Consider the following 25,056-nt stretch of genomic DNA (forward strand, 5'->3'; position numbering starts at 1 on the left):
GTCTGGTTCATGACTGAAGCTCCCAGGGGATACCACAATATAAATCTTAAATAAGAATAAATAGTAATAATCTATGCTTTTCCCAGAGCACCACTTGGACCCCTAAAGATAAGGCACTGCTGTGATGAGCCCTGGCCCCAGTTGAAATCTTAAGCTGTCCAAAGTGGGTGTAAGGTGGAGAGAATATCAATCAGCCTCTACACATGTTACAGAACAAATGTTGCTGAAGAATCATAGACGACCCTTCCACACAGTCCTGGAGACTCAAAATGCCAAATATTTGGCAGGAAATGAGTGTACTCTGTTACTCAATGGTATTCCTCCAGCAGGGCAGGTAGCATTTTAAGGCTCTGAAACGAACTGGGGGAAACTGAAACAGTGGGTCGGAAATAAAAACTGAAGTGATTGCAACTGGTGCGGGAACCTGTCCTTAATTTCTGGAGCCTACAGCTGTCCCATTCGGAGCTCACACACTGTGAATGGTAATCAAGGCCCCGAGGAACACTGAACTGAACAATCCTTGAAGCTCATATCCAAGCCGGAAATCTGACACCCACTGACCAACAGCGCTAACATCCTTAAGAGATACATTCATGTAAGCATGATGCTCTGGAGACAGTCAGACAGCACATCAGTGCTCAATCCCACCTTCCTGTGAACTGCAAGGTTGTGACTGAAATCAGGCAGGCTGCTTGCGCCCTCTGGACAGCAAGTCCGCGTGAGAGAGGCCTCAGGTTTGATATTAGATAAAACGACTCCATTAGAGGAAACTAATGTCCAAGTATTATTTTCTGGATTACTTTGGACTCTGCCAGTCCGGAAGAGAAAATCCTACCATCCCCAATTTGGATAGACAGCTCTAGAGAACAGACTGGGACAGACCACTCTGGCCTTGTCTACACTAAGAGGGGAAGTGCTGCAGTAAGCCATTGTTTAGAACACCTTGAACTTTCACTATGTGTACAAACACCATCTGTCCACATGCAATGACCACGTAGAGCATTTCACAAGTCAGCTTGTAATGGAAGTATGTGGCTTAGCTGAACGCATGTAGTCTTCAACAGTTTCTGCCTAGAACAACCAGGAAGCCATCAATGCTACAACTGTAGTGATTTAGCCATACCTCCCAACTCCATCTCCTAATGCAGTGCATTGTGTTTGGAGGACAAAAAATGCACTGGTTCAACCACAGTTCTAAGGTGCACTGTGTGCAGAAGTGCTAGACACTCTTACCATGGGTTGTCTCTACTTAGAGAGATGATTGACGTTATGCATTGTTATCTTCCCTTCCTCCAGGTGAAGCCTCCAACTCCTCTGCCTGTAGAGATTGAGGAGGCCTGGTGGCAGAAGATCTGTGCCTGAAACCAACTGAACTTTCTGACGAGACAGACAACCCAGATAAACAAACACCTACAGCCCCAAACAAAACCTCAGAAAGCCAACAAAAACTGGCCCCATGGTGATGGCATGGCTGTTCTTACCAGATCCTGGCAAGCTGCAGGCTCACTGAGAAGGCAGCAGTGACTGACAGAGCTCCAGGCTGCTGGAGTCTGCATAATTCCTGAAATGGGTCCCCATTTTCCTCTTGATGTGAGAGTCCCATTAGCCTTACAGGGCTTTGTGAGCAGCAAGCAGAGAATATGGAGGTGGGGTTTTCCCCCTCTGCTTTTTTAATATCTAGTTTTACCATTAATGAGAAATCAAAGCAAATATTGATAATTTCTTATACAAAATCCTAATGTAAACAGTTGAGCATATTTCAAACGACAAGATTACAGCATAGAAGAAACAGACCGGCAGCCTTCTGTCTGAAGTACAATTTTTATAACCTCTGAAATGCACACAGAATAATCACTCCCATAAATGAATATTTGCTACTGTCTTATCCAGCCCATGCTCAGCAGGAAAAAAATCAAACACACTGGCGAGGCAGCAGGGTCTAAAGCAGGGGTAGGCAACCTATGGCACACGAGCTGATTTTCAGTGGCACTCACACTGCCCGGGTCCTGGCCACCGGTCCGGGGGGCTCTGCATTTTAATTTAATTTTAAATGAAGCTTCTTAAACATTTTAAAAACCTTATTTACTTTACAGACAACAATAGTTTAGTTCTATATTATACATGTATAGAAAGGGACCTTCTAAAAACGTTAACATGTATGACTGGCACGCGAAACCTTAACTCAGAGTGAATAAATGAAGACCTGGCACACCACTTCTGAAAGGTTGCCGACCCCTGGTCTAAAGGATTGAGAACAAGGAAACTCCTGCATTCCATTCCCAGCTCAGTCACCATACTGCCTCCAGCCCAGGACTCCAAATGCCCTGCTCTAACCATTGTTATCATGTTTATTATGCTAGTGCCTAGGGTCCAACCCAGACCACGCCCACACTGTGGTAGGTACTATACAAACACAGAAGTGAACAATTCCTGTCCCAAAGAGCTTCCACTCTAAGTAACCAGGAGACAACATTATCATCCTTACATTAGGGAGCCAAAGTTTACAAAGGAAGATCAAAAGAAATAAAGAGAGAAGGCGTTCAATACCTCCTGCTACATGAAGTTTGCTTTCCCCACACAGACACACTCACAAATAGCGTCCCCAATCCCACACACAATATGGCAGTGTTTACATTTCAGACAGTCATTCTCAGAAGACAAAGCCCCATTACTGTAGATAAATTCCAGCTACCTGTAGTGGAGAAGTTGACCTTCTGCATTGTAATCCCGGTATATTTCATATTCTTTCTCAAACACTCCGGGAGGTGAAGAACTGCAACATAGGAATGGGGAAGAAGGAAGTTACCAAGGACAGCAATTTGCATCAGTATTTTAGCTTGCGGGTGACAGGGATGTACCCACACCTGCATTCACCGACACTGTCCTCCAACCCCACCAGCCTGGGGACCACACTCAGATTTCTTATCTCTCAGGTGGCTCAGTTACCATCATTTAGCCATCCATGGACTGTAATAGATTTCTACTTCCTTGGAATTGCTCTCAACTGACTTTCCTCAAAACCCCAAATAGGTCATATTTTCCCCTGAACACTAACTATACATTAAGAAAGGATCCAATAAGGCGTGCCCATAACAAAAGCATCTCATGATCTTGTCCCACAACCTTTGTCCCTCTCAAACCACCTCCTTTCCCAGGGCTTGTCAACCCATACCCATTTATTTGAAAGCCATTCTACATTAGCATAGCACTCCATAAGATGTTCAGGACAAGGACTGTATAAAGTTTAGCATGCTGTCGGCACTGAATTAGATAAAATACCTTGTAACTTATTGTAAACTCTGCAGGGCTAGAGATTTTGGTTTTGTTTTTTTGTTAACTCATCTGCACACCTATGGAGAGTCTGCTCAATGTTTTGCTAGTCAGGCAGTTTTTCAGAGGAGAACTACTATGTAGAAATGGCCCTTTGCTACTCGGTAAAGTCTGTCCTCCACCCCCATCTGTACATGAGTCAGATCTGCCGACTTCAGTGGACTGGACAATATTACTACTTTTTTACTTCCGTTAGCCCTGCAGAGCCAAGGCAACGAAGAGGAAGCTGGAAAGTCTACTCCTTGGGCAATGAGCAATGGAATTGTTTACCAAGTTCCAAACACTTGTGAAAATCCACTGATGGTGTCTCTGAGGGCTGATGTGGCCTGAAGAACATTCATTGCTGGCAATGGTGTGCAAGAAGGAAAGAACCCAGCTTGATTCTCAGATTCCGGAGGAAGTCTACAAGATGGCAGTTAGAAAACACGAACACTCTACACTGAGTAGATTTGATCTGGAGTCATTGAGAGAACAAGCCTGTAGCCTCATAATGCCATTTCTGAAGTGTTACTTTCCAGACTAGCACATTTTAAAGCCTCTCTCTCACACATAATGTTATACAAGGTCAAAGGTCAGTTGCCCCTTGACATTCTTGATACTCCCACTTCATGTTCCTCCTAACTGAACACAAAGCAGAGATGCATGTCTCTTTCCACCTTACTCCATTTAGGCCCTAGATTGAGTTGACCCTAGCTTTCTTTGTCTAAAGGCAGCATTCACATTTTTATATAAATGTGCATATATGACTCAGCGCAAAAGAGCTACTTTGCTTATCATGCATCTTTAATGGCCTGGGGAAGTAGGGGGACTCTCTCCCCCTTAACAACACTCTGTAATGGGCTGCATAAATCATCAGGCTTCTTTATAGAACACCTGGCTATTCACATACACTGAACAAAAGGTTAGACATTTATTTTGTTAGATCCTTATACAACAAAGTGCAAAGCTAGAGAAACGACTTCTTTCTGATCAATTCTCTAAAAGATGTGGTGTGAGAATATACACACAGACACAGAGTTCAGAGTAGATGCTGGTTTCAGAATGAAGATAAAAAGCCATCTTCCTAATAGGATAGAACTCCAATTTTATTCAGGAAAGTGGCAATAAAATTAAGCATCTGTCAACGCTAATTTTAATGAGGCTTCTGAGCCTTAAAATTATGACTTGCAGAAGCACTGTGTTGAATCACTGAATCCCTTTTCTCTCTCTGTAGGTAGCACATGTTCTCCCTGCCTCACTCTCTTGGTATCCAGCCTATTCCGCAGTCCTTGCAGACATCTGTTCTCGTGTTCAGTTCTGAATCCAAATCCAAAGACCACGGCAACTCCTCCACAATGAGCTGCGATCTCCTTCCACACAATCGACTGAGGCTTGGCTCAGGCAACTTCAGAAGGCTGGGACGTAACTTAGAAAATGGTCCAGCTGTGGGCTCTATTCAGAATCTATTGAAGTCAACTGGATGCTTTCTATTGGCTTCAGTGGACTGGAATAGGCTCTGGCTGAGCAAGGACTTCAGGCAAGTTTTAAAAGCTTGGACTAGAAGCTGCAGGCTGACCAAGTGGACTGGGATGAAGTTCCTCTGTTACAGCAAACATTTGTAACTAAGGGCACTCAGCACCCCTCTGCCTCCCAGAACAAACTGCTGAGGCAAAGGGCATTTACCCACCTCAAGTCCCACTTTGTTCTTCCCTACCTGAATCACAGATGGGGCTAGTGGAACACGCATTGCCATGGCATGTCTTTTTTAGCCAGTTCGTTACCCAGGAAGGAGTTGACCACAGTAATTCCTGGCCTCCCTTCTGTCTAACTATCCCACAGAACTTCTGGCAGGCTTGGTGAGTCTGGGAGATTGTTTTTAATCAGCACGTGGGAAGGTTCTTCCAGAAGCGGAGGGCAACAAAAATGATTAGGGGTCTGGAGCACATGACTTATGAGGAGAGGCTGAGGGAACTGGGATTGTTTAGTCTGCAGAAGAGAAGAATGAGGGGGGATTTGATAGCTGCTTCCAACTACCTGAAAGGGGGTTACAAAGAGGACGGATCTAGACTGTTCTCAGTGGTAGCAGATGACAGAACAAGGAGTAATGGTCTCAAGTTGCAGTGGGAGAGGTTTATGTTGGATATTAGGAAAAACTTTTTTACTAAGAGGGTGGTGAAGCACTGGAATGGGTTACCTAGGGAGGTGGTGGAATCTCCTTCCTTAGCGGTTTTTAAGGTCAGGCTTGACAAAGCCCTGGCTGGGATGATTTAGTTGGGAATTGGTCCTGCTTTGAGCAGGGGGTTGGACTAAATGACCTCCTGAGGTCCCTTCCAGCCCTGATATTCTATGATTCTATGATGCTCAAGACAGAGGCTCCAGTACAGTAATGTTGCTTTTAAGACACCTTTTTTCCAGCTGAGTCTGCAAGACTCAAGTCCCAGTTTTCTGAGGTAGGTGGGAGCTCACAAGTGAATTAAGCTTGTATTTAACTCACCCATTTGGATCCAAAAAAATGAACAAATTACCCAGATGTGAAGAGTCCATGAGATTCAGATGGTGCAAGTCAGCAGCAACTACAACTAATTATTCAACTATATTTTATTTTTTCTATTTCATGTCACCTCTCTATGTTTAGCTATACCCAGGATTCTTTGGGGGCATTATACATTGAAGAACTGACACCCTAAGATATCTCCTTCACCAAGATTGCACAATGTACCCCCTGGTCCTTTAGATGCCTGTGAAATACGAGCAAATGCAAGTGTTGCTGGGATTACTCACCAAAGTACTGATTTTTAAGTTTTCAGGGTAAAGCTTGAAAGTGCACATAGGGCAACTCAGATGAAGCAGCATTTAATATGTTCTGCCCTAAAATATGCTCATGTTCACTTGGCAGATGTTATTGCCTTGCAGCGCTTCAAAGAAAGTGGCACAAGATGCCAGCCCAGGAGCAATTAGAAGAGAACGACTCAAATATCAGCCTTGTATATGAGTGAGCTCTCAATGACCCAAAGCCATATACCGTGTGTGCTGCTGCATGGTCACAACATCACATGGCAAGAGGCAAGCTCTGGCGTAGCTAACAATCCCTATTCCCATCCTAAGTATTGCAACAAGATCCTGGAGGAGACGACATGTCAGGAGAAATAAGGGATGTTATTCCCTGGTCCTTGCTCCCTGTTTCTGAGCACACAATGGACAGTATTGTTCTTCATTCCGTTGCTGGTGAATCACAGTTGGATTGTAATCAACTCCTCCTACTGAAGCACCAGGCCGGAAATGATATTGATGGCATCTATCTTGTCCCTCACATGCAAGTTACAAGTTTCAAGGTCATGAGAAATATGGTAACGTCATTTATGACAGACATTCCATATGAACGACATACCATATTTTATAGCAGATCAAAATTCATCACTCCATAACTGTTGCTAAGAACGCACTACTCATTATCTTTAGGTTAATTTTTGAAGGTTCTGACTCTGAAAAATAAAATCCCTTGATAGGACAGAATATTGAGTAATTGACAAGACTGAGGGAGGGGAAAAAAGCCACTGTATCGGACAGGAGTCTGGAAAAATATGCCATCACTCAAGTTAGAAGCTCTGTTTTATAGCATCAGCAGGAAGCTCTTAGCAAACTTTCAGAGGAAACTAGCTCTGTCCCTGTTGACAGGCCTACATGAGTCAGATCATCTACACGTTGTCATGTTTTTCTTAAGAACATAAGAATGGCCACACTGGGTCAGACCAAAGGTCCATATAGCCCAATATCCTGTCTTTCCACAGTGGCCAATGCCAAGTGCCCCAGAGGGAATGAATAGAACAGGTAATCATCAAGTGATCCATCCCCTGTCGCCCATTCCCAGCTTCTGGCAAACAGAGGCTAGGGACACCATCCCCTATCTATCCATGAACTTATCTAGTTCTTTTTTTAATCTTGTTATAATCTTGGCCTTCACAACATCCTCTGGTGAAGAGTTCCACAGACTGACTGTGCGTTGTGTGAAAAAATACTTCTAGATGCACAAACAAGTCCCGTACGATTGACAGATCAATGGAATTGCATGTGGACATAAGTGACCATGGGTCTGGTAGAACAGGAAGATTTAATGGAGGATAAATGATAATAAGTATAATAAAAGGAATGCAATAAAGGAAGGAGCAAAAAATTTATGCCAACATAAAAGAATTTTAACAACTAAATAGCTACTATTCCTATGTGGATGGCTTCTTTCCAAGGCTTGCTACTTCTGTAACATGCAAGGGCTGTTTAGTTGAGTAGGAGACAAAAAGATAAGTCAATCCAAAGCTTTTGGTCCTTCCTGTCCTGTCCACTTCACATCAGAATACAGACACAGAATTTCCAGACTTCACTACAATACTGGACACTGTTCCTTTCACCAGGGCCGGCTCTAGGATTTTTGCCGCCCAAGGCAAAAACAATTTTGCCCCCCCCCCCCCGTTTTTTAATTACCCCACCCCCGGCCCCGCCTCAACTCCGCCCCTTCCCCAAATCCCCAGTCCTGCCTCCTCCCCCCAGGCTCTCAAGCCTGGGAGGGAGAGCAGCAGCGCGCGGGGCCGCTCGGGATCTCCCCCTCCCTCCCAGGTTTGAGAGCCTGGGAGGGAGGGGGAGACTCCGAGTGGCCACGGCGCGGGCGCCGCTTCTCCCCCTCCCTCCCAGGCTCTCAAGCCTGGGAGGGAGGGCGAGTAGCGGCGCGCGAGCGGCAGCGGAGGTGAGCTAGGGCGGCCAGGGCACATTTTTAGGGGCGGCATTCTGGCGCCGGCCATGCCGCCCCTAAAAATGTGCTGCCCCAAGCACCAGCTTGTTTAGCTGGTGCCTAGAGCCGGCCCTGCCTTTGACATGTGAGATTAGTAATGTGGGGATTCATTACCCAGCCCTGAGATTTCAGGTTGAGAGTTTCAATTTTCTGGAAGATGCATCCTTGAGGTCAAGGACATGAGAGCCCAGCAAGGGAAGGAACACAAGGTGGCACTAGGGGAGATAGAGTCCCCCATTAAACTCCCTGGCTTATGCTCTAACAGTGTAACCAAACACTATGCATCCGAAGAAGTGGGTTGTAGCCCACGAAAGCTTATGCTCTAATAAATTTGTTAGTCTCTAAGGTGCCACAAGTACTCCTGTTATTTTTGAGTGTAACCAAGGGCTCCCCACGATTCTTAGCATAAAGGGAGAAGCAAATGTCTTGGGGAAGCCCCCACATCTCCAACTTCTCTCTTTCCCCAGCCTCACAGTAAATTGCCAAGTCAGTTCACCTTTTTAATCTAAATGTTTCTAGATTTCTAAATGTTTTTAAGATGGAGGTGATCAAATCCAGAGCAGCCTGCTACTGCCCAGATTCCTCTTAATGCATTGCTTCAGCTCTGATTGACACAGACTCCAAGAATGCTTCACCAATTGATGTCACTTTATATCTAATGTTTAGAACAACTTACTCAGGAGAACTCAAATCCCAGCGATCACAGCACGCTGCAGTCTTAAATGCACCAGACTGAGTTAAAAACTCCAGTTTCCAACTGTCAAAACACCATGCAGCCCCAAGGGGCCAGGAAACACCTCAGCACGAACGCCCAAGGGGGAAGGGGATTGTCACCTTTTTGCCTCTTTGCTGAGGCCATTTGGTCACTTTCTGAAAATTTGGCAAAACCAAACAAAAAAGTGTTCCTGCCTTTGTGACTCCTTAGCATGATGAGCTAATGTAGATCTCATCTGTGACACCATCAGTCTGTGACAGCCCTTCAGCAAAGGCCTTTAACTGCTTCCTTCTACCCAGCACTGTAGCTGCTGCTTGGCAAGACAGAGTGCACGTGAACTTCGCTCCACTGGCTCCATTTAGTTAATACACACGCAGGCTACTGGCCCACAGTCATGAGACTGAGACAGGCATTCTGGAATGCTGCCATCACCCAAAATGCTTGGGTTGGTTGATTTGCCTTTGGTCCACTGTGATCCACCCCAGTTACACCAGCCAGCCAGCCCAGCTCCCGGACCAGCCCGTGCTGTGCCGGCCGGCCTGACCCCCTCCCTTAAGTTTTAGTGTGGCATTAACAGATGGCTTGAGTGCATTGGTCCAGGTGCCTTCAGCAATCCAAGCCAGGTTCTAATAGACCAGTCTGGAGGGCTTTTAAATAAAGATCTTTTTTTTTCATTTAAAAATTATTAAAATTATTTGTGTGTAGCACATTATCCAGCTTCCAGCATGGACAACGCTTCATACAGGGGGAGAGAAATGACGTGAGCTTGGATACTACAGCGATCCATGCCAGATAAATGCCCAAAATAGAAGTAACAGAGGGTCCTGTGGCACCTTTAAGACTAACAGAAGTATTGGAGCATAAGCTTTCGTGGGTGAATGCCCACTTCATCAGACACAAGATAGAAGTGTGGAAGGAAGATTATTGAAACTCTTCTGGTATGATGTGGAATATATTACTGAAGTTCTTTGGCCGCCCTTTCTTTTCTTTAATTTCCTGAGCCTTAGCACTTCTGCTTTATTAAAGGCAAGGTGGCCTAGTGGGCTGACTATAGAACTGGGATCCAGGAACTTGAGTTCTGTTCCTAGCTATGCCACGGACTTCTTATGTGAGCCTGAGCAAGTCATCGATATTCTCCAGGGCTTTTCCTATTGGTGAAGCAGGGATGAGGCCTGCCTCCCAGGGCTGGTGCTGGTTAACATTTGCCCTGTGCTTTGAGGATGTAAAATGCTATATGTGTGTCTGTTCCTGACTCCACTCCTACTTCCCATCTCCCACTTTTGGTGACTGCCTTTTCAGCAGTGCTTTGTGACCTGCTGGATTCTTTTATCTCATGCAGTACAAGTGAGATGCAAAGGGAGAGTTGAAAGTGTCCAGTGGGTCACAACGTGCTCCAGAAATGACAGTCAGAAGATTGATACAAAGGCAATTTAAAACTCCCTTTAGCTCCTCTGTTCCCCCCCTTACTCAGAGCGGGTCAGGCAGCTTTCAGACAACCCTTCTTCGAATAGCTGAATCAGTCACAGCTGAATAACTTCTTTTAAATTGTGTATCAAATCATTGACACAAACCCACAGCTCCGTCCTCTTGCAGCAGTTTCATGAGACCATAACCACAATTTCTGAATAATTCTCAGACCCACTTTGACCCTAAGAGCACCCCAATGCCAGAGAGCATGGGGTTCTCTGGTAGGTAGCTGACAGCCTCAGCTGACCTGACCAGCTCAGTCTCCCAACTCACTGTTGGCATAATCTGTATCTAAAAGGGGTCATGTAAGGTGTCATATGTGAACTGGCAACATGCTGATCATTAATGTTATGGTGTGGTGTATGCACAGGTGATGTATGAAATATTATAACTATGTGCTGGAAATAAGTTCTTAAGTGGTGTTTGGCAGACAGGGCTTAAGTCACCCCATCCTAGACAAAGGAATGTGGTTCTGTCTGCTTGAATGTGCCTCCCTTGTAAGCTGAGCAAGAAGAGACAAGGAAAGTACTTACTCTGAAAGTAGACAAAGCCATTAGGCAAACCAGTGTGGAGGACGGCCACTTAACAATCTTGACAGGGGATGGAAGCTGCAGCTCCAGGAAACCTTTCTGCCTCCTGAAGCAAGGTCATTTAACTTTGGAAGATCTAAGTCTGGATGGAGCCATTTTGGTCTCCATTACTGGGCAGATACAAGAGGCTAGAGCTCTTGTACATCTGAGAAAAGTGGAACCTTTCAAACATGGGGATGAAAGTCTCTGGAAACCTGAATATAGGCAAGACCAAGACTCTAGCTTGTTAGGTTTGAGTCCTAGAAACGTGTTTTTACTTTTGTTTGTAACAATTTTATCTCAATTCCTTCTACTTGGTATCACTTACATTTCTGTTCTTTGCTAACAAACTTAATCTTGTTTTATTGTACAACCATCTCAATGCAGTAGTTCAAAGGGAAGGGTAACCTCTTCAGCCAAACTAATGGGCTGATACTGTGTACTGTCTCTTTAAAGGAGCAGCAGCCTGGATAAGGTTTGTGGGTGCTACAGTGAGAGAGGCTGAGTACTGCAGAGGAGACAGTGCTGGGGAGACTCCTGGCTGGAAGGGCTGTTGGTGTCAACCAGCAAGAAATAACCTCACTGGTGAAAGCCAGAGTGAGGTCATTGTGTTGTAAGCAAGAGGCTGGTTTCAGGGCTCTGAGCCGAAGCAAGATAGCACAGAAGAACACAGGGTTACAGGGCAGGCAGTGACACAGCCTTGTGCCGGTCTGGGTGAACCCCCAAAGCATGTCACCCTCATTAATCTGGAGTCTCTGAGAGAGACACTAATTGGAACTAGTGGTCCCTCATGCTGAAGCAGTGGTAGCTGATTTAATCTGGGAGCACCAAGGCAGGATGGCAATTGCTTTTCTAAAGTGTAATTAAAGCAGAGCTCTCTGAAGACAATAATTTTTCAGGTCCTGAGTTTCTCCCTTGCCTCTCTCTTCCAGGGGAGAAAGCGGACTGCCTGCTACACAGAACTCGCAGGGGGGTTATTGTCTGAGGGAGCTGTCTCTCCTGCAAAACTGGTTCTCTTCTATCTTATGAGCAAGCTCCCAAATAACCCTCTATCTTCTGGTATGAAGCACAGTATTGACTTAAATGTGGACGAGGGGCTTTCTGTAGTGGTGGTCATAATGCCCTTTGGAGCAGGGGATTTTTGTGTCAGGGTACGTGCTGCTCCTGTCTCACCGGAAGCTTCACTCTGTCCACTCTCTGTTCGGTATGTTCCTGTACTGATGGGCAGCCATGTAAGGGTATGTCCACACTACAGGTGCTGCTGTAGTTTAGACACTTACTACAACGATGAAGGAGGAATTCTTCTGTCAACCTAGCAGTGTCTACACTGGGGCTTAGGTTGGCTTAACTACTTCTGTCAGGGGGTATGAATTTTTCACATACCTGAGTGGCATAGCTAGGTTGATCTAAGTTTTAGGTGTAGACCGGGCCTAAAACCCTTGGAGAGATGGATCTATTTCCTTCTCTCCCCTTGTTCTCTCTGATCTTCCATTTCAATGTTCTTCTGGCTTCAGTCTTCCTTTTAGAAAGAAAGCCCCCCAAAACCACCACTCTCTTGTTACTCTGCATAAACAAGGATGGGGGAAAAACATACTCAACAAATCCTTTCGGGTTACTGTGGAACAGTCAGATGTGAAATAGGGATATAATGAGCACAGCTATTTGATAATCTGACAGGTCGTTCTACTCAACACCTGTCAGAGGGGAATAAAATCTAACAACTGTTTATATATTCAAAAGGAAAGGATTAAAAAACCCAATTGATTGTGAGCACATGTTGGAATCTGGCATGGGTTTTTTGTGTTTAAACAAACGTCAATGAGAAATTTAATACAACTGAAACTGGTTCCGCAGGGAGCAACGGAAGGTGAGACCTCTACTTTTTAGAGGGAGAGAACAGCCCTGGTTGAGTGAGTAGTTAGAGGGCTCTCTAACCTTGGTGATGGTTGTCCTAGGAAGGTGATGTAGATCCCAGGTTAAGCTGAAGAGAAGGAACTGAGGAATGTGTATCCGTTTGTGTTGTGTTGCTGTAAATGTGGGTTTTAAGGAGGTTTTATTGACTCCCCAGGTTATTAGCTGCTTATAGTAAGGCTAGGTCTACACTGCAGCGGGGGTCCGACCTAAGATACGCAACTTCAGCTACGTGAATACCGTACCTGAAGTTGCGTATTTTAGGTCGGCTTACCTAGCGGTGAGGACGCGGGAAAGTCGACCGCTGCCACGCTGCCGCCGACTCCGCTGCCGCCTCCTGCCGAGGTGGATTTCCGGAGTCGACGGCAGAGCGATCAGGGATCGATTTTACCGCGTCTTCACTAGACGCGGTAAGTCGATCCCCGAAAAACCGATTGCTACCCGCCGGATCGGCGGGTAGTGAAGACAAAGCCTCAGTTGCCACTGTAACTGGTCAAGTTATCTGCCTTTCTGTTGATACCTAATTGAGAGAAATAATGAGCTCACAAGTGCCTCTGCTGACCCTGTTAATATAAACTCAGGTAATAAAGCAATTCAGTACAGGGCTTATGTTCACTCCTCTAGGCTGATGCATGGAGAATCGGTTTCTTTGCTGGACCAGGGCAGGGATTGGGCTTCCAACAAAATACATCAGTGAGGATTAAGAAAATGCTATATGCAAGTCCTGAGTTAGTCTTGGGAGAGTACAGTGTCAGCATGAGGTCCGGCTGATATACCTCAGCCAAGGCACAATGGTGTGCACGGACCTAGAGACTGGATTTCAATCTGGAGAGAATGTCTACGCATTTTGAAATACTGCCTGAACCAAGAGCCCAGAGAAAACGGCGTTGAAAGAGTTGCCGGAGAGTAGCCGTAGTCCTTGAGAAGCTTAACTGCTGCTGCTGTCTCATGTTGTGCCTGTGTTGCGCTCCGTGTGCATGGTGGGATATAGCTCAGTCATATGTAATGTACATTCCAGTCCAGCAGCAGCTCTAGAAGCATGACTAAAAGCTAGGCTCCGTCCATCATTGAAATAAAATGGAATGTCGCACATCACAGCTACTGCAAAAGCCTTTCCTCCTAGCTTGCCATGCCCTGCAGGCTGCTGGCCCCTGATCTCATAGCACACCATTTGTCACCCATTAGTGAAACAGGACTGTGTTTTATTCTTTCTGCAGGTGCTGATGAATTCTGTGCTTGCATTCCCAGCACGTCCCCCAAGTTAATTGCTTCATTGTGTCTCACAAAAGACCCATTTTGCAATTCTTTTGACATAATGCAGATACTTGACTTCAGAGTATTTACCTACTTGGAAGACTTTATTTTAACTGATTTCTGCAGGGGGTGGGGGTGGGGAGGGGTGCATGTGTGTGTTTGTTTGTTTTTCCCCCTTCTTGTGATTGCCTGAGGCATTTTTTAACCATCAGCTGTGCCTTGCCTCATCTTTCCTCTTTAGGATATACACTGTGTAGGAAGAATACTTTAAAATGGTGTTTTAAACCAGTTTTCTAGTCTGGCTTGGGGTATGTGACGTTATTGATACAATCTGGGACCATATAGAACATGGTTGCAACTAAGGTCCTGTAGTGACACCAAATCTTCTATAAAGGGGGTCAAATGAGGTGTCTAAGACAAGGTTATGGTTTACTAGTTATGATTATGTTGTCTATATGTGTGTAGCAATTTTGTAGTTGAAGTTATGAATATTGGCTCTGTACTGTCTGTATTTCAAACTTATGCTATGCTTCTGGGAGACATCCCAGACAAGTTGGTGTTAGCTCTACCTGGCCTGCTTGATGGCCCATTAAGGACCATCAGCTATACAATTGACCCATGTAGAGAAGGCAGATACGCCTTGTAACTCAGCAAAGTATGCAGGAACTTGCCCATGTGACTCCAGACTCCATTTTGCTGTAATTTTCCACAGTAAGAACAAAGAGGTGTTCTTACACCTGGAAAAGACTATAAAAGGGCCGATGCCTCATCTCCATTTTGTCTTCAATCCTGCTTCTTACCTCTGGAGGGACTTTGCTACAAACTGAAGCTTTGAACAAAGGACTGAGGACCCATCCCAGCGGGGGATGTATTCCAGAGACTTGATTTGAACCTGCAGTTTATTCTATCGCTGCTGCAAGCCTGAACCAAGAACTTTGCCATTACTGTATGTAATTGATTCCATTTAACCAATTCTAACTCTCATCTCTATCGTTTTCCTTTTATGAATAAACCTTTCGATTTTAGATTCTAAAGGATTGGCAACAGCGTGATTTGTGGTTGAGATCCGATTTGTATATTGACCTAGGTCTGGGGCTTGGTCCTTTGGGATCAGGAGAACCTTTTTTCTTTTACTGGGGTATTGGTTTTCATAACCATTTGTCCCCATAACGAGTGGCACTGGTGGTGATACTGGGAAACTGGAGTGTCTAAGGGAATTGTTTGTGTGACTTGTGGTGAGCCAGTGGGGTGAAACCAAAGTCTTCACTGTCTGGCTGGTTTGGTTTGCCTTAGAGGTAGAAAAACCCCAGCCTTGGGCTGTAACTGCCCTGTTTGAGCAATTTGTCCTGAATTGGCACTCTCAGTTGGGTCCCGCCAGAACCAGCATCGTCACAGTGGCGTAGTCGAGCAGGATCTGTGCACAGCTGATTGCTTTGAGATACTGGTAGTGATTTTAAGTGAGTTTTAAGTGTGGTGGCTGGAGAACAGACAAAGTGGTTACTGGTTTGTTATTTTCTGTTTGCTTATTTTGGGAAAGGGAAGTAGGGACAGAAAAGGAAGCAAAATAAGTAAGACTGAAGATCAAAAGAAGCTAAAACTACACAAGTTGCAAATTGCCCAGAAAGACTGAACACTGGGCGCTGGGAATGTCTCTGTTAACTAAGAAGCCCCTGAGCTGAGTGCATCTCAGTTTCAGTGAACTGCAGATGGGTGTGGCCCAACCTCTGTCTGTGCTGAAGCTGACTGGAGTGTCTAACCTAGCAAGACAGGAGTGGAGGGGTGCCTGTTCTGGCAGGAGGGTGTTCTCTGTGGTATCCCAGCTCATCTAGTGATGGTCTCAAGGGAAGACAAATGGAAATTGATGTACAATTTGCCTGGGAAGAGGCTGACCTGGAAAAAGAAAAGGCTGCCCACCAGCCTGGACTTAAGAGACAAAGTAAGTAAGACCCAGAAGCATGACCTGGCTGTAATGGAGTGGAAGAGGTGCACAGAGACATGTATCCTGGAGCTGAAAGTTGGGGTCCTGGTGACTGCTGCGGTGGGAACAAACCCCAAGGACTCTAGCTGGAAGCAAACCCAACCTGAGTGAAGGGGGGGCGGGGGGGATTTTGCTGGCCAGTGAAACGTCTCTCATAGCTGGCAGCTGTAAGCCTACAGCTGGATCAGGGTCTCTTTCCTTTTGGGGGACACAGGAGTGTCTGCCCCATAGGGGAGCCCAAAAACAAATTTTAGATATACTGCCTCCGCAGTGTCCAAGTCTCTGGCCGTAAGTTCAGGAGGAGGGTGTGACGTTGTGCAGTCTATATGGTTTTATAAAAACATAATAAAAAGTGAATATAATGTAACTGGAATAGTTTTATAAAAATATGATACATTATATTCACTTATCTGGAATATGCTTCATGCAAAAGGTCTCTTGTAAGGTATCATTACAAAGCTTATAATCTACTGAGTGTGATCATCCTATTTGTATAAATGTACCACTCTTGTATCTAAAACTAGAAATATGAAATAACTCTGAGGGCCTATTGCAGGGGTCAGCAGCCTTTCAGAAGTGGTGTGCCGAGTCTTCATTTATTCACTCTAATTTAAGGTTTCGCGTGCCAGTCATACATTTTAACCTTTTTAGAAGGTCTCTTTCTGTAGGTCTTTAATATATAACTAAACTATTGCTGTATGTAAAGTAAATAAGGTTTTTAAAATGTTTTAAAAGCTTCATTTAAAATTAAATTAAAATGCAGAGCCCCCCGGACCGGTGGCCAGGACCCGGGCAGTGTGAGTGCCACTGAAAATCAGCTTGCGTGCTGCCTTTGGCACACGTGCCATAGGTTGCTTACCCCTGGCCTATTGTAATTATGCAAAGTGTGGGCCATTAATAGTGGTTTGGAATCTTGATGACTCCCATTAACAGGACTATTGTCTGCAGATGGCTGTGTTTACCTGTTAGTCTTCCTGTATATGTGTGTGCTGGCAAGTGACTAATGAAGTCTTTCAGTGACATGTGATCATGTCACCTGACCTGGAATCCATCTTTAACCTGGTGCTTTTCCGGGGGAGGGGGGGTGGAAACCCAGAGGGACAAAGGGTTCCCGCCTTATGCAAAAGATATATAAAGGGGTGGAAGAGAACAAGGAGCCATCATGAAGAATCCCCTAGCTATCACCTGAGCTGCAACAAGAGCTGTACCAGGGGAAAGAATTGTGCCCAGGCCTGGAAGGTGTCCAGTCTGAGAAAAAGCTTACTGAAGCATCTCTGAGGGTGAGATTATCTGGGACATGTGAATTGCCCAGGTGACTCCGGAACTCCATCTTGGAGCTGGACTTTGCATAGGAGGGAGGAGGGGGGTCTCCACCCACAAGAGAGAGTCTATTTAAACCCGTGGGAGACCCCTCCATTGGGTCTTCAGCTGGCTAAGGAAGGAGCCTCTCCATCCCCCCAGGATACTTGAAGGGAACTGGAACAAACGACAGTAACTACAGGGGGTGTGAGTGATTGCTGGACCCAGGCTAAAAGGAGATTAGCCTGTAAAAGGGAGCATTCTGGAACTGGTGAGGAACTTATCTGTATTTAGTTTGATTAGACATAGATTTGCGCATTTTATTTTATTTTACTTGGTGACTTACTTTGTTCTGTCTGTTACTACTTGGAACCACTTAAATCCTACTTTCTGTATTTAATAAAATCACTTTCTACTTAGTAATTAACTCAGAATATGTATTAATACCTGGGGGAGCAAACAACTGTGCATATCTCTCTATCAGTGTTATAGAGGCCGAACAATTTATGAGTTTACCCTGTATAAGCTTTATACAGGGTAAAACGGATTTATTTGGGTTTAGACCCCATTGGGAGTTGGGCATCTGAGTGCTAAAGACAAGCACACTTCTGTGAGCTATTTTCAGGTAAATTGCAGCTTTGGGGCAAGTTATTCAGACCCTGGGTCTGTGTTGGAGCAGACGGGAGTGTCTGGCTCAGCAAGATGGGGTGCTGGAGTCCTGAGCTGGCAGGGAAAACAGAAGCAGGGGTAGTCTTGGTACGTCAGGTGGCAGCTCCCAAGGGGGTTTCTGTGATCCAACCCATCACAGGGTAATGGTGGGGTTTTTTTTTAATTCATTTCCATTCTCTGACTACCTTCCAGCCATACCTGTTATGTACTGGAGTCCAAGCTGTGACAGGATGAGCAGCACGATAAGTGATGAACTCTTTGAAAATTCCACACAGATCTCGGAGGGGTTTAGAGAGGGAAAATATATTTCCCATATGAGATGAATAAAAAATGTCAAGTTTAAAAAAAAAAAAAAAAAACTTTAAATGCTCAAGGAAATATGTTAGTATTATTTGTCAGGTCAAAATAAAGTTTGATTTAGTTATGCAAACAGCCTTAGAATAGAAAACCATCTGTAATCCTTTTTTAGGGACAGTGGGAGGCAGTGCTGTCCAGTGGCTAGAACAGGGGATTAGACATTGGGACAACTGATTCTATTTCTGGCTTTGCCACTGATGTGCTGCGTGACTTTTGAGCAAGTCACTTCCCTTCTCAGTGTCTAGTTCCCAGCCCCATTCTTTAAAATAAGCGAATAGGCCAGGTTTACACTAAAAAGTTAGGTCAACCCAGCGATGTCGTTCAGAGGTGTGACAGATCTACATCCCTGAGTGATGCAGTTAAGGCGATCTAACACACGCCCTCTCCCAACACTGTCCCCCCACCCCCGTGTAGCCAGCACTAGGTTGATGCCTCTCGGAGAGGTGATTAACTACAACCATGGGAGAACCCCAAGTGCCATGGCAGTCACTGTGAAACTTAAGCCTTGTCTATACTAGAAAAGTTGCATTGGTTTAAATAAATTAAACTTTGCACTGATTTAGATAAATCAATTTTATCTCCCAACATAGATGCGCTATGTACAAGACACTTGCATAAATTGGTTAGTTTAATTCAGTAAGTTGTGGATGCATGCCAAACTGATTTAAGCAAGGGTTAAACCAGTTGTGTATCTAAATTAGGAGATTACATTGGTTTAACTAGATCAATTTTAAGTTTAGTCAAAGCAATGCAACTGCTTTAGTATAGTCTAAAGGCTTAGCTAACATTTGCAAGAATCTCTAATGAAAGGAAGTTAAAAATATTTCTGGGTTTGCTGCTGGTCAGTAACTGTTGCTGCCTGGAAAGAGACTTCATTGCTACATCAGCAATGCAGGAGTTTCAGTCAACGTGGTGGGCTCCCTAAACCAGTTTCCCCAATACTAATTTCTCCCTATTGTTACTCACATCTTCTTGTCAACTATCTATAATGGGCCACTCTCCTACTCCTTCAAAAGTTATTTCTCCTCCCTTGGTATCCTGCTGTTAATTGATTTATCTCGTTAGACTGACTTAACACTTGGTAAAACAACCCACATCCTTTCATGTATTTATACCTGCTCCTGCTATCTTTTATTCATACATCTGATGAAATGGGTTTTAGCCCACGAAAGCTTATGCCCAAATAAATTTGTTAGTCTCTAAGGTGCCACAAGGACTCCTTGTTTTTTTTTTTGCTGATACAGACTAACATAGCTACCACTGAAACCAGTTTCTTTCAAACACTTTCCCTGTGTTATTAGGACAGCTCTGCTATATGTGATGGAACAGTTAGTTGGCATATGAGACATCCGTGTTCTCCCTAATTACCAACACCAGGTTGATGGAAAGTGGAGCTGGTTTGTGATCTCTTGTGCTATTTGGGCAGCCCTGAGGTCTCAGACTGTTAAATCATGGCCTGAGCCAGCAGAAGACAGACATAATACAAGACCACAGTTTCAGAGGGAATTTGCCCCTCAGGCATGGTGGGAAGCACTGTGACCATGTGATTGCTCAGAAGACTGTAGCTTCCTTTAAAGCCCCCTGTCCACTCTTCATGCCATCTTGCCTTTCCTGCCCCACTCTATCTAAAATGCAACTATTGAAATCCTCCTCCCTCTCCCACAGCTCCACCCACACCCCGATCCTGGATGTCCTGCTGCTTCTCCTTCTGCTTCCAATGCTCTTCCCACTCCTTGCAGTGTACTGTTCCTGTTGTGTGGTACCAGTGTTGTGCTTGCAATGGCGTGTGCTGTATGTATGGTAAGATATAAACAATCCAATGTCATGCTGGCAGTGCTGAATGGCAAATGTTGGGTTTTTAATGGCATCTGCTGTAATTCCTAAACGTTATAAAACCCAGCTGGGCATTTAGCTCAATGGCCACCATAAAAATACACTTGGAAATTGGTTTGGAACATGAGCTTCCATTACGAGACTAATCATTTGGGGGCCCAGTAGCCCATTAGTTACTTGGAGAGAGGATTAGTGTGAATTCTCAGCAGATAAACATAAGCAGCCCTTGGGGCAGGCAGTGCATATTACGGATAGTGGTATGATGTATGAAGCTAGAAGCCTTAGGTACCCATTCTCTCTTTGAGGCACATGCACGACTCATTAACAATACAAGTATTTATCTCACCCACACAGCCCGGTGCATAGAATGTGCAGGGAAGGTGGCGCGCTATTTTTGGAGGCACTTGTTTTTTTCTTGCTGTGCTTTTAATAACTCACTTTGTGGGGAAGGTTAGGTTTTGAATTTGTAATTACCAAGCTGATGCACGCCCTAAAATACTTTACACAGATGATGTTGTAGGCTTCCTTGGTGATCAGGCAACAAAGTTCCTAACTACATCGACCTGCCGGAAGGCTGCATGGTCCAGAATTCAATGTGAAAAAAAGTCAATTGGACCATTGCACATGGGCTTTAAAAATAATGTGAGTTTGCATGGGAAATCTAACCCTGCATTTGCCAGAGCTGTCATTCAGCCGGGCTCTCACACTAACTGCTTGTCTACATGGGGATGCTCAAGAAAGTTAAGAAGAATTTACTAAAAGTGTGAAGTTAAAATGCATTAACCCCTACATGGACTTATGCTAAACCTTTAACCTGCTTTAAACCAGAATAAGAGCATCCACACAGACTTCAGCACTGGTTGAACTAAATCAGTTTGAAATCACATCTGAAATTAAACTAGCGCAACTCATCATGTAGACAAGGCCTAACACTCCATCAATGTCAATATAAAAGCACATGGGCTTCTGAGCTATTCTTTGCCATAATGACGAGAGTGGAGGCATGGAGCCCTGGGAAGGAGAGGTCATCTATTTCAGCCTCCTGTGCTGAGGCAGGATCAGGTACACCTAGATCATCCTGGACAGGTGTTTGTCCACCCTGTGCTTAAAAACCTCCAAAGATGGGGATCCCAAAACCTCACTTGAAAGCCCAGTCCAGTGCTTAACTATCCTTATAGTTAGAATGTTTTTTTTCTCCCTAATATCTAACCCAAATCTCCCTTGCTGAAGATTAAACCAATTACTTCTCATCCTACCGTCAGTGGCATGGAGAAAAATTGACTACCATCCTCTTTATAACAGAGCCTTAACATATTTGAAGACTGTTATCAGATCCCCCCCTCAGTATTCACTTCTCAAGGCTGAACATACCCAGTTTTTTTAACCTTTCCTCGTAGATCAGATTTTTCTAAACCTTTTATCATTTTTGTTGCTCTTCTCTGGACTGTCTAATTTATCCACCTCTTTCCGAAAGCATGGCACTCAAAATTGAACAAAGTAGTCTGGCTGAGGTCTACTGTTAATGCACCTCAGATTGATATTAACCTTTTTCGCAACTGCATCACATTGTTGGCTCATACTGAATTAGTAATTCTCTGTAACCCCAGGTCCTTTTCAGCAGTGCTACCACCTAGCCAGTTATTCTGCATTTTGTAATTGTGCATTTGATGTTTCCATCCTATGTGCAGTACCTTGCACTTTATTGAATTCATCTTGTTGATTTCAGACCAATTCTCCAATTTGTCAAGGTCATTTTGAATTCTAATCCTGTCCTCCAGCGTGCTTCAATCCCTCCGACCCTGATGTCATCCGCAAATTTTATAAGCATACTCTCCACTGTGTTATCCAAGTCATTAATGAAAATATTAATAGTACCAAACCCAGGACAGACCCCACCCTGCAGGAACCAAGAAGATATGTCCCCCGCCGGTTTGACAGCGAATCATTGATGATTGCTCTGTTATAAAGACAAGTTGTGCACTCAACTTAAGTAATTTCATCTAGATCACATTTCCTTAGTTTGCCTGTGAGACTGTGTCAAAAGCCTTATTGAAATCAAAATATATCTATAGCTTCCCCACATTTACTCAGACAACTGTTTACCATGCTTTTTAGCAAAGAATGGAGCAAAATAGGCATGAAACTGTTCAGCCTTCTTGATATCATTAGTTATTAGGTCGCCTTCCCTGCTAAGTCGAGGACCTACACTTCCTTTTATCTTTCTTGCACTTGTGAGGTCTTGGGCAGCAGAGTGAGCTGTAGCGTGCAACCTGAAGTCAGAAGACCTAGGTTCAAGTCCTGGCTCTGACACTAGCTTGTGAAATGACTCACCCAAGGTCATATCTTTTTCTGCTTCAGTTTTCTTGTCCTAGAAGGGAATGATCATACCTACCTATCTACTTCCCCAGGACGGTTGAGGGTTAGTGTGGAAGGTGCTGTGTTGATGCAACATATTACATTATCTGTGTTTATTTTGATATAACTTATTTCTTACATAAGGCACTAAAACTCTTTTACAAAGCCATCAAGATGTGTACACTCCTTAACTGAGTAGGCCAGTGATCATATTATTGCCACATTTGCTCTACTATTATTTGTGTTATCGTAGCACCTAGGAACCCCAGTCCTGGACCAGCCCCCCATGTGCAAGGCATTGTACAAATGCAGAACAAAAAGGTAGTCCCTGCCTCAAAGATCTTACAATCTAAGGATAAGACAAGACAAGTACCAACAGATGGATACAGACGGATGAGGGGAGCACACGTAAACAGTCAGACAACATTGGCGAGCATGGTAAGCAGTTGTCTTGGCACACCGGTAGCCAAACAACTGACTTCCCAATTCCCCTCTTTTCTTGCTATCCTCGCTTGGTGTGTTGTGTAAATCTAGATAACATGTTTGGGCAGGATCCTGGCCTTTTGATATGTTCTGTAAAGCTCTTTTGGGTGCTATAAAAACCTTGTGTCAGATTCCACAAGTCCTGGTCTTAAGACCAAGTCAAGCTGAAGTGTCTAACTATGCTTTAGAACAGATGTGACTATTTCTGCAGTACGTCACAGTTGTAGTATGTAGTAGAGTTCAGTCAATCAGCAGTCTGTCATTACCCACACCTGATGATGTAATGTCGTGAGAGTTTGCCTGTATAAACTGATGCTCTAGGTATAGAAAATTTGGAAAACATATTTTTGCTGTTCTGCAAAATGCATCCAAGGGGAATACATACGTTTAGACTAATGAGAACGTCCCATTACAAGCATCTGTATCAAGAATGCAGGTTGCTAATTAGACTCAGGTGTCTCAGTGGTAGCTTTAACATTTCACATACATCAATCCCCCTGAGACAGACAAACCATGCTACAGCGGAGGTAAGATTCCACAGTATGCTATCTCCGGGTTGCTGAACTGAGATTACTTGATGCTCTCTCACTCACATCTTGTCTTCCCTACATTTTTCCATTCTTGTTTTCACTATTGCGAGCGATGGAAGGAATGCTAGGGTAGATGGGCCCTCTGGTCCACACCACTCTGTGCTGCAGACCAGCTCTGAGAAGGATAAAAATTCCCACAGCTGGTCTAGATGACCTCTCGAGGTCCCTTCCAGTTCTATGATTCTCTATGTTTCTAGCTCTCCTGCTAGTGCTAGAGTAATGATGAAAAACTTCCCTGAAGTCCCAATATAGACACAGCCAAAGACAAGTTTTGGAGGAATATCCCCAAGCAGCTGGGGAAAGCTACTATTGCAGAAGTAGGCAGTAGGCAGACCCCGAGCTAAATCTGGATCGCCAGATGCTTTTGAACAGACCCCAAAATCTTTTTATTTACTTATTATCATTATTGTTTTTTTATTATTTTCTCTGGAGCCTGGACCTTGACTATACCTGGACCAAGAAATTTGGACCATGACAAAAAATAATTGACCACCCATATTCTATTTTATTGAAATGTTCATGCACATTGGATTTTAAGAAGATCTTAATAATCTACGTTGAGCTGGCTAGTACATGTGAAAATAACCAATATATTGACAATCAATGCAGTACAGTATTGATAAAGTTTACCTAACCACTTGGATAACATGAGGATTAGCTTTGTGTTGTCAAAGTGATGAGATGGGTGTGGTGCTTGTTTTACAGAATAGGAGGCAGAGGGGTGAAACAACCTGCCCACAATCACACAACAAGTTAGTGGCAGAGCGGAACTAGTTTGGGAGTCTGGCTCCCAGTCTCTTTCTTGTTCCTCAGACCACGTGGCTTCCTTCTGTAATGTCAGCCATTTTAGATTGTCCTGCAGCTAAGCAAGTGTCACATCAGTTTCATACCAGACATGTAGGTAGCTGTGGGCAAGTAGATGGATCTTTGGTCTAGAAGTCAGGAGACCTGGGGGGTCTGTTCCCAACTCTGCCACTGGCTTTCTTTATGTTTTTTTGGGCAAGCTGCTTAGGCCTAAATTTAAAAAAACTGTTAACTTTGGGTGCCCACCTTCATACATGCAGGGCCTGACCTTTAGAGAGGTTCAGCGCTCACAATTCTAACAGAAGCCAGTGGGAGCTGCAGATGCTCGGCCCTTCAGAAATTCAGATCTTAGGTGGGAAGTTGGGCACCCAAAAAATGAGGCATCTGAAATCAGTGGGTGTGTTTGGAAATGTAGGCCTTAGCCTCTCTGCCTGTTGCACCCTCTGTTAAAGGGTAATATTGCTCACCCACCCTTTGCGAAGCACTTGGGGAGCAGCTGGGCAGATGCTTTGTGGGGGTACCTGGCTCTCCCCTGGCCTGCTAGTCAGATAGGTAGCTCTGTCTTTAACAACAATATTTCCTGTGACATAGTTTGCATCCTATGGGGTGGGAGTGCTGGATTACATGACTGCTTTCACTCTGGGAACCTCATGAAAATCAGCAGTGTGCATCTCATGAGGCCT

General features: G+C 44.5%; 1 protein-coding gene across 1 annotated transcript in view; it reads right to left on the reverse strand.

The window, feature by feature from the left end:
* ARHGAP39 (Rho GTPase activating protein 39) overlaps positions 1-25,056 on the reverse strand; it is a 287,928-nt gene that overhangs the window by 220,892 nt on the left and 41,980 nt on the right. The window contains exon 4 of the mRNA XM_065400194.1: positions 2,693-2,773. Coding sequence (XP_065256266.1) covers positions 2,693-2,773 — 81 coding nt within the window. The remainder of the gene's footprint in view (positions 1-2,692; positions 2,774-25,056) is intronic.

Source organism: Emys orbicularis, chromosome 2 (assembly GCF_028017835.1).
Source record: "Emys orbicularis isolate rEmyOrb1 chromosome 2, rEmyOrb1.hap1, whole genome shotgun sequence".
In the NCBI taxonomy this organism is placed as follows: domain Eukaryota; kingdom Metazoa; phylum Chordata; order Testudines; family Emydidae; genus Emys; species Emys orbicularis.